The 9,916-nt window shown below is 44.8% G+C and overlaps 1 protein-coding gene across 1 annotated transcript; it reads left to right on the forward strand.

Moving 5' to 3' along the window:
* Positions 1-233: 233 nt before the first annotated feature.
* Positions 234-6,624, forward strand: LOC104140649 (recQ-mediated genome instability protein 1). The gene is given in 7 exon segments (XM_068926347.1): positions 234-728; positions 731-1,329; positions 1,331-1,395; positions 1,398-1,629; positions 6,189-6,441; positions 6,443-6,500; positions 6,503-6,624. Coding segments are annotated over 7 exon segments (1,824 nt in total).
* The last annotated feature ends 3,292 nt before the right edge of the window (positions 6,625-9,916 follow it).

Consider the following 9,916-nt stretch of genomic DNA (forward strand, 5'->3'; position numbering starts at 1 on the left):
GCTGATCAGAGTTTACTTGTTTAAATGTTGGAAATGTATGTTTATTTTTAGCATTCCAGTTCTACGGAATTGCTTCTACATTGTCACACTTAGAATGATGGAACTGAATTGATGGCAAATTTCTGTATAACGCCAGTGAGATGCATGTAACTTCAGCAATTGTCAGAAGAGTAAATATGTCTTTTTGGGTTTTCTTCTAGGGAATTCACTTTTTTCTTTTATCTTAAAAGAAAATGTCTACATCTAACATTGCAGCAAGAGTGGAAACTTGGCTTTCATCCACATGTCACGTTAGAGTTCCTTTGACATGGCTGGAAGCATGTATTAATTGGATCCAGGAAGAAAAAAGCAGTAGTAACTTAAGTCAAGCTCAGATTAACAGACAGATATTTGAGCAATGGCTTCTTATAGATCTAAGAGATTTGGAATATTCCATTTTGCCTGATTGCATCTTGGATGCCTCCAAAGGAGAATTGTCTAGCTTCTACTCAATACAGATTGATTCTCTAGTTGATGTTAGCCAACCAGTATATTCCCAGTTGTAGAAGCTAAGAGGAAAAAGTATTGTAAATGAAAAAGTAACAGCCAACACTCAGGCATTCTAAAAGCCCTGGGAAGCAAAGCCTACTCGAATGCTGATGCTGCAACTACCTGATGGGGTACATCAAATTCAGGGCATGGAATATCAACCAGTCCCTGTCCTCCATAGTAATCTTCCTCCAGGAACAAAAAAATCACTGTACAGGGTGATATTGCATATCATCTTGGAGTCCTTTTGCTTAAACCAGAAAATGTAAAATTGTTGGGGAGTGAAGTGGATGCTCTTCTAGAGGAGCATACTCAGGAAAGAGTCCTTGCTAGATTAATTGGAGAAGCTGAGAACCCTAATCCTGTTGGACGAACTGATCATGAACAAATTGTTCCAAGGCCTGTAGATGAATTAGGGCAAACTCTAGGCCCTTCAGATGAAGAGCTTTTAGCCAGTCTTGAGGAAAATGATGAATTCACTTTAAATGATGAAACACTTTTAGAGAGTGGGTATTGCAGTAGAAGCAATAATTTTAGCACAATCTCAGGTTCACTTAGTGGAAGTGTTTTGCAACAAGAATTTGAAAGTCCTTTTCCTCATTCAGATGACCAAATTTCACATCCCGTGGAATATGCTGATGACTTTTTAAATGACTTTCCTTTGGAAGGTGATTTGCTTCTGGAAGAAGTGCCACCAGTGGTCAGGAACAGAAACATAGGTTTAGTTACTGAGAGACTTGCACATATGTCTAGAAGCTCATGCAATTCATCTTCAAATGGCACTTATGAAACAAATGATAAGAAACAGAGATAAACCTGTAGAAGCTACCAGTAAGCAAAATACTTCTCTTCCAAAAGTATCTACTGGAGTACAAGTAACTCTTCACAGCATAATAGCGTACATCAGACCAACAGTTCTGCAGATTTCTCTTTGGATAATACTCCTGAAGAAAGGCACAATGATATAGATCTAGCTGAGAGCAGAAATAAATCTCAGATCACTTCTGACAGCAGGCTGCTAAACAGTGAGCCAGTATGTTTCTCAAAAACTGACCCAGAGGCAGATCAGCAGAAGCACGATATACAAATCTTTCCTGGCAAAGCAGTAGAGACGCATGATCGCAGAATCACAGAATGGTTGAGGTTGGAAGGGACCTCTGGAGATCATCCAGTCCAACCTCCCTGCTCAAGCAGGGTCCTCTAGAGCATATTGCCCAGGATCACATCCAGGCAGGTTTTGAATATCTCCAGGGAAGGAGACTCCACTACCTCTCTGGGCAACCTGTGCCAGGGCTCCGTCACCCTCACAGGAAAGAAGTTTCTCCTCGTGTTCAGATGGAACTGCCTGTGTTTCAGTTTGTGCCCGTTGCCTCTTGTCCTGTCCCTGGGCACCACTGAGAAGAGCCTGGCCCCATCCTCTTGACACCCTCCCTTCAGATACTTGTACACATTGATCAGATCCCCCCTCAGTCTTCTCTTCCCCAGGCTGAGCAGTTCCAGCTCTCTCAGCCTTTCTTCATAGGAGAGATGCTCCAGTCCCCTCAGCATCTTTGTAGCCCTCCACTGGACTCTCTCCAGTAGTGCCATGTCTCTCTTGTACTGGGGAGCCCAGCACTGGACACAGGACTCCAGGTGGGGCCTCCCCAGGGCTGAGTAGAGGGGCAGGATCACCTCCCTCCACCTGCTGGCAACACTCTGCCTAATGCACCCCCAGGATACCCTTGGCCTTCTTGGCCCCAAGGGCACATTGCTGGCTCATGGTCAACTTGTTGTCCACCAGGACTCCCAGGTCCTTCTCTGCAGAGCTGCTTTCCAGCAGGTCAGCCCCCAGCCTGTACTGCTGCCTGGGGTTATTCCTCCCCAGGTGCAGGACCCTGCACTTGCCTTTGTTGAACTTCAGGAGGTTCCTCTCCACCCAACTCTCCAGCCTGTCCAGGTCCCTCTGAATGGCAGCACAGCCCTCTGGTGTGTCAGCCACTCCCCCCAGTTTTCTATCATCAGCAAACTTGCTGAGGGTGCACTCTGTCCCTTCATCCAGGTCATCAATGAATACATTGAACAAGACTGGACCCAGGACTGACCCCTGGGGGACACCACTAGCTACAGGCCTCCAACTAGACTCCGCACCACTGACCACAACCCTCTGAGCTCTGCCATCCAGCCAGGTCTCAATCCACCTCACTGTCCACTCCTCCAACCCACACTTCCTGAGCTTGCCTATGAGGATGTGATGGGAGACAGTGTCAAAAGCCTTGCTGAAGTCCAGGGAGACAACATCCACTGCTCTGCCCTCAGTCTTCTATGATGGAAGGACTGGCTGGGGAGATATCAGGCTGGTCAAGCATGATTTCCCCTTGGTGAATCCATGCTGACTACTCCTGATCACCTTCTTGTCCTCCAGATGCTTAGTGATGACCTCCAGGAGGAGCTGTTCCATCACCTTTCCAGGGATGGAGGTGAGGCTGACAGGCCTGTAGTTCCCTGGCTCCTCCTCCTTGCCCTTTTTGAAGGCTGGAGTGACATAGGCTTCCTTCCAGTCCTCAGGCACCTCTCCTGATCTCCAGGACCTTTCCAAGATGATGGTGAGTGGCCTAGCGATAACATCCGCCAGCTCCCTCAGCACTCGTGGGTGCATCCCATCGGGGCCGATGGACTTGTGGGTGTCAAGTTTGGACAAAAGATCTCTAACCCGATCCTCCTCGACCAAGGGAGAGTCTTCCTTTCTCCAGCCTTCCTCTCTTGTCCCCAGGGCCTGGAATTCCTGAGGGCTGGCCTTAGCAGTAAAGGCTGAAGCAGAGAATGCATTCAGCAACTCTGCCTTCTCTGTATCCTTCGTCATCAGGGCACCCACCCCATTCAGCAGCGGGCCCACGTTTTCCCTAGTCTTCCTTTTGCTATTGATGTATTTGAAGAAGCCCTTCTTGTTGTCCTTGACATCCCTTGCCAGATTTAATTCTGAATGGGCCTTAGCCTTCCTTGTCGCATCCCTGCAGACTCTGACAATGTCCCTATGTTCCTCCCAAGGGGCCTGTCCCCTTTTCCACATTCTGTAGACTTCCTTCTTCTGTTGGAGTTTTGCCAGGAGTTCCTTGCTCATCCATGCAGGTCTCCTGCCCACTTTGCTGGACTTCTTACTCAGAGGGATGCACCCATCTTGAGCCTGGAGGAAGCAATGCTTGAATATTAACCAGCTCTCCTGGACCCCTCTTCCTTCTAGGGCCCTACCTCATGACATTCCCCTAGGGAGGTCCCTGAAGAGGCCAAAGTCTGCTCTCCTGAAGTCCAGGGATGCGATCCTACTTATTGCCCTGCTGCCTCCTTGCAGGATCCAGAACTCCACCAGCTCATGGTCACTGCAGCCAAGGCTGCCCCCAACCTGCACATCTCCAACCAGCCCTTCTTTGTTTGTTGGTACAAGGTCTAGCAGCACACCTCTCCTTGTTGGCTTCTCCACCACCTGGGTCAAGAAGTTATCCTCAATGCTTTGCAGGAACCTCTTGGACTGTTTGTGCCTAGCTGTGCTCTCTTCCCAGCAGATGTCAGGGTGGTTCAAGTCTCCCATGAGAACCAGGGCCTGTGATCATGAGGCTACTTCCAGCTGTCTGTAGAAGGCCTCATTGATGACCTCTTCCTGATCAGGTGGCCTGCAGTAAACCCCCACCACAGTGTCACCCATGTTAGCTTGCCCTTTAATCCTTACCCATAGGCTCTCAACTTGCTCTTCATCCACCCCCAGGCAGAGCTCCATACATTCCAGTTGCTCCCTCACATAAAGGGCAACTCCCCCTCCTCGCCTTCCTGGCTTGTCCTTCCTAAAAAGCACATAGCCATCCCTGACAGCATTCCAGTCAGGTGAGCTATCCCACCATGTCTCTGTAACTGCAACGAGATCATGGCCCTGCGACTGCACACAGATGTAATTCTTCCTGCTTATTCCCTATGCTGTGTGCATTGGTGTACAGGCACTTCAGAGAGCCAGTCAAGCATGTAAGCTTCTCAGGAGGGCTGCAAGAGGATCCTCCATAGCCATGTCCCATGCTGTCTCCCCTGGCTGTATGCACTCACAGGAGGCATCCTGACTCGAGTGGTGTTTTACTGACTACCCTGTCACTATCCCACTCCCCTTCCCCCATCTCTCCTAGTTTAAAGCCCTCCTTACCAGGCTGGCCAACCTGTTGGCAAAGATGCACGTGCCCTGCTTGGTGAGGTGGATCCCATCTCTCCCCATCAGCTATTGATCTTCAAACAGGGTCCCATGGTCATAGAAACCAAAGCCCTGCTGCCAACACCAGTGGCACAGCCAGTTGTTAACTTGGAAAAACTCATCTACTCCTCCTCCCATCCTTCCCCCTCACTGGCAAGATTGAGGGGAAAACGACCTGGGCTCCCAGACCCTTGACCACCATTCCCAGAGCTCTGAAGTCCTGTTTGATGATTTCCAATTTGCCCTTGGTGTCATTAGCACCCACATGGAAGAGCAGCAGAGGGTAGTAGTCTGATGCATGGACAAGCCTTGGCAGTCTTTCCATGACATCTCGTATTCAAGCCCCTGGCAGGCAGCAGACCTCTCTAGACAAGAGGTCAGGGCAGCAGATAGGTGCCTCTGTCCCCTGCAGCAGGGAGTCACCCACAACAATCACTCACTGCTGCTTCCAGGTGTTCCTGCATGGCACAGGGTCTGGCAGGCCAGTTGCCTCCCTTGGAGCCATGCCCAGCTCCTCCTCAGCTTGGAGGGTGCTGAACTTGTTCCTCAAAGGCAAATCTTGAGGAGGAGCAAGAGCCTTTCTCCTTCTATGAAAAGTGAGCAGTTTCCAGCCCTCTTCGACAGCGTTATGATGTACCGTTACACACAGCACAGAGCCCTCCAGCAACTCTGCTGCAGTGGGGGGCGGGGACTCCTGGAGCTGCACAGTCTCTGAGAATACCCTGTCCATCTCCTGCTCATCTTCTCAGATGCTACGCAGCCTACTGACTTCCTCCCATAACTCCTTTACCTGATGACACAACTGGTCAACCACAGCACACCTTCCACAGGAGAGCTGTCTGTCAGCCCAGGCCTCACAGAGAGGCCCCAGGCACTCCCTGCAGCCTGACACCTGTAGAGCTGCCTCTGCTGTCAGAGGGTCTGTCTGGGTTGAAGCCTCAGACACAGCTGATGCAGCAACTCCAGCAGCCACTGGGGAACATGCTCTGCAGCATGTCATGACCATGCCTGGGGAAGGACACACCACTGTGGAAAATGGAGAGGTACCTTCTTTGCCTTCTGGCACCATTCTGCACAAACTGCTGCCTCTGTTTGCTGCATTCTGGGAGCTGTATTCTAGGCCTGGCTCTTATATAGGCCCCTGCCTAGCAGGGACTCACAAGGGTGCTTAACCCACCCAATCAGGAGCCACCTGAAACAAAAGCCCCAACTCCCTCTGACCAGGGCAGCCCAGAGAGCTCGTTAGCAGCAGCCCCACCTGGCTAGAGCTTCCCAGGAGAAGTCAAGTCAAGGCCCCCTGCAGGAGCTCTTGCCCAGCTCTCCCTTCCTGCTAGCAGCAAGCACTGTCTAGTTCCTCAGGGGTCGCCAGAAAGCCTCCTCAACTTCCAACAAGGCCCACAAAAGGCCCAAGCAGAGCCCAGACACTGCTGTCTGTTTGCTGCGCTCTTGATTGTTGTGCTCATGATCTTGATTTAGATTCTCCACCTTTCACATACATTTCTGTTCTCCTTGCAAAAAACCCAGAAACTGTTACAGTTCTGAAAGTCAGATGTTTTATTGTAACTCTTACTGGAAAGCTCACAAGCAGCAATGGGTCCTGGGGTATAAAGGCAAAAATTTGTGATGGTTCGGCTTATCTAGAAGTAGATTTTGCTGATGATATTCTGACAAGTTTGATTGGATTTTCAGTGCCTGAAATGAATATACTGAAAAAAAGATCCTACTTCACATGCAAAGCTTAAGGATGGTTTAGAAAAATGTCAAAGACAATAGATCTCTGTTGTTTGATGACTATAGAGCTTAATTCTTTTCAGTCTAAAGCCACTGTATTAATTCTACATGATGCTGATGCAAGGCATCTGGAACAATTGAAGAAATGTTTGTATAAATAATGTGTGAAAACTTGTAGAATGTGGATTAGGAAAAATTTCAGTCAAGATTTCCCCCAGGGGACTGTTGAAAGTTAAATTAAAAGTTCAGTGATACGTCTTTTCTCTCTCGAGAAAAATAGTGGAAAAATGAGAGGAGGAGATGACTGGCAGGGGGAGGGGGAGGAATTTAGTGGTTTGTTTCTTATGGTGATCATATTTAAATAAACTTCAAACATGTTTGACTTGAGAGATTAATGTATCACTTTTATTCTGCAAAATTCTCCGTGTTCTTGACTGGTGATCTGGAGTAGCAGATTTTGTCAGGAAAGTGATAACAAAGAGAAGATTAGCTCATTCTTACACTTAAAAGGATGATTACTAACCTGATTTTTAAAAGGTAGTTATTGGAGACTGCCAGTCTCTTCTCAGAGGAAAGCGATGAAACAAAGAATTATTGTTTAGATGCAAAGTCACTTCTGACTATGCCAACTTGAAAATTTATATGCATAATCAGTGTGCAAGAACTTGAAGTGAAGGATCATCTTACTTTCAATATTCAGGTGAGAAAAAACAGTGTATACTTAAATGGGATAAAAATCTTTGTACTTGTTTAAAAAAAACCCCTCAAAATATTTAAAAATCCTTTATTAATAGAAAAGAATGACCATAACATGGGGAATTTATTATTGTCTTCTTAATCATTACTAATAGTTTTGAACCCACAGCCAACCTTATTAATTAGCTTTTATAGTATTTACTAGTCTAATCTCTTCACAGTGTAGTTGTATACTTGTGCTCCATATATGTTGTACATGTATACCTATGTTAGCCTTAAGTTTGTTTTTTTTAAATTTCTGCTTTTAGAATGTATTTTTAAAAAAGCCAATTAAAGTTTAAATGAAAACTTTTTGATGGAAGCTCTTTAGTCCCTTTCAAAGGAAAATATACACCTTATTGTGTGTATAGAGTATCAGAAATGGATTGCTTGTTTTTTCTTTCTTCCTTTACTCTCTACTTTGTTTTTTGAAAACAGTAGAATTAAAAATCCTGTCTGGGGTAGAGGACCAGTGGCAAGAGAATTCTGTGCAATATTGATATAACTTGCTAAGAATATAAAATTGGTAGCTAAAAGAGGGATTTTCCAATTGGACTGGCAATTTCTTTTTTTGGTAGTCTCTTCCTTCTCTAAATAATGGCTGCTAGGCCATTTGAAACTACTGTAAGAGATTGTCATTATTGGGAATGGGAAAGCTTTGTAAGACATATGCCTTTTTAGGCTTTATTTCATACAGTTAAAAAATGCATGAATTCCTGTGTCCTTTTCCTTCCTCTCCTCCCCCTTTCCTCTCTACTCTAAAGAGAACCTGAGCAAGCCATGACCCTATGAGTCATCTTTGAGCTCTTATTTTCTGAGAGTCTGTTGGGGATTATGCATCATTTAGAACTATAACAGCAAAGGCTTTTGTCTTTGTGAAACCTGTGTTGCTGGATCTTTGATTAATATTTCAGAAAAAATTGTTAGTTAGGGAACTGACCAAGCTTCATCTCATGTAATCTCTTTAACAAGAAATACAGCTAACTATAAGCCTCTAGTGCAGTTTTATGGCAACTTCTTCATTTTTTGTATTATAAGTTATGGAAATAGCTTAATTTCCTTCAAAGTTTTGGGTTTACCCTGAAAAAAGGTGAAGAGACCTTAAAGTTTCAGCTAGACTAATAGTCCATGGTTTTTATTCTACTTGTGTAAAGCAAGAGTGATGTCATTCAAACCACTTAAATGGAATCAAATTAAGTGTTATCAGCTGATCAAGTCACACCTGCCCTCCCCCTTTTTTTTTGAATCTGTATTAAGGATTAGTCATCTCTGCTAAAAGAAGTTCATGTTTCACTGTCCTTTGCCTTAAAGGCACTGTGTTATTTTTCTAACTTTTCCTTTCCCCCTCCCCCCATTGTTCTTGTCTTCATTTTTAGAATGTTCTTCCTGGAAGGCTACTGCTGTGCATGTTCTTAAGAACAAGCAACATAAATCTCAATACTGTCTAGCTGTTTAGTGCTTGACTTTGCACTGTAAATACTTCAATGTAATTTTCTGGCATATAATGATTCCATGTCTTTATTTGAGCCTACAGAATTAATGATAAGTATTACATGGTTTTGTAACTTTCAGACAAGAATGAAAGGAAGTGATTTTGAGAACACATGCTCAGTTAAGGGCAGCATGTCAAACAGAAAATGCCATATGTGATTGTGTGTACCAAATTCAAGTCATTGGTTCATGCTTAATCCACTTAATCATCTTTATTACTAGTCCTAACAGTTTTGCTCTGTCTGTATGTATATTGCCTCTACGTGTCAGGCAGTGGTGCATGTCTCAGTCTTTCAAATAATCAAGAGCTCTTATTATGGGCCAAATTCAGGGAACAAGCTGCATCCTTCACAGATTCTGGAAATGATCAGGAACAAATGTATGACCATGCTTCTGCTAGGGAGTACAACAGAGTTCCTGTAAAAGCTGCTGAAGTCAATTGCCATGGCAGCCCTGAGTTACATGTAACCCTCTAGCAGAAAGCAGTTCCTGCTCTTCCCTTCTTCATGTTATTTCACACATCCACTTTTTCTTGCTAACATTTTTTTTCAGCTGTCAAGTAGACTTCTACATCTGCAGTGTTTCTGTCTCTCTATTCAAATTCAGAAGATGTGTTCTTCAGGAATGTTTTCACATTAATGGAAAAATAACTGCATTCTTTCGTTACTGATCACAATGGAAACTTCTACCTAATTCACTTTTAGAGTATGAAACCTACAATGTTGTCACATGAAGTCTTGGATGTTATTAATATAAATGATGAAAGTTTGCTCTTGCTGCCTTTTTCAGCTGTTACAGAAACTGAAAGCAATAAATTGGTTTTGGCTCTGCCAGTTATCTGCATCAGATGATCTCATTTAAAACCTCCGTCACTAAGGCAAGGTAGTAGAAGGAAGAAAATTCTGTGAGAAACTTAATTGTGCCCTGCTTCCATTAAGGGTATTCACTCTCAGAACATAGAGCAAGGCAGTGGCTAGATCAGAGAACGTGGCAGGATTCCAAATAAACAAGGCTGGCGAGAACAGCTTGAGGACAAGGCTAATCCTACTAGATACCAAATTTGGCCACAGTGATGCCTGTGTTTATAACCCGGCAGCTTCTTTCTTGTTGAATGAAGATGGCGTTCTAAGGAAGCAACAACTAGTTGTAATAATGTCATCTTAAAATACCAGTTAGGAATATTAAAGGATAAAGGATTTCCTAAAGGGTATCCAGTCTGAAAGTGTT

Source organism: Struthio camelus, chromosome W (assembly GCF_040807025.1).
Source record: "Struthio camelus isolate bStrCam1 chromosome W, bStrCam1.hap1, whole genome shotgun sequence".
NCBI classification, from domain to species: domain Eukaryota; kingdom Metazoa; phylum Chordata; class Aves; order Struthioniformes; family Struthionidae; genus Struthio; species Struthio camelus.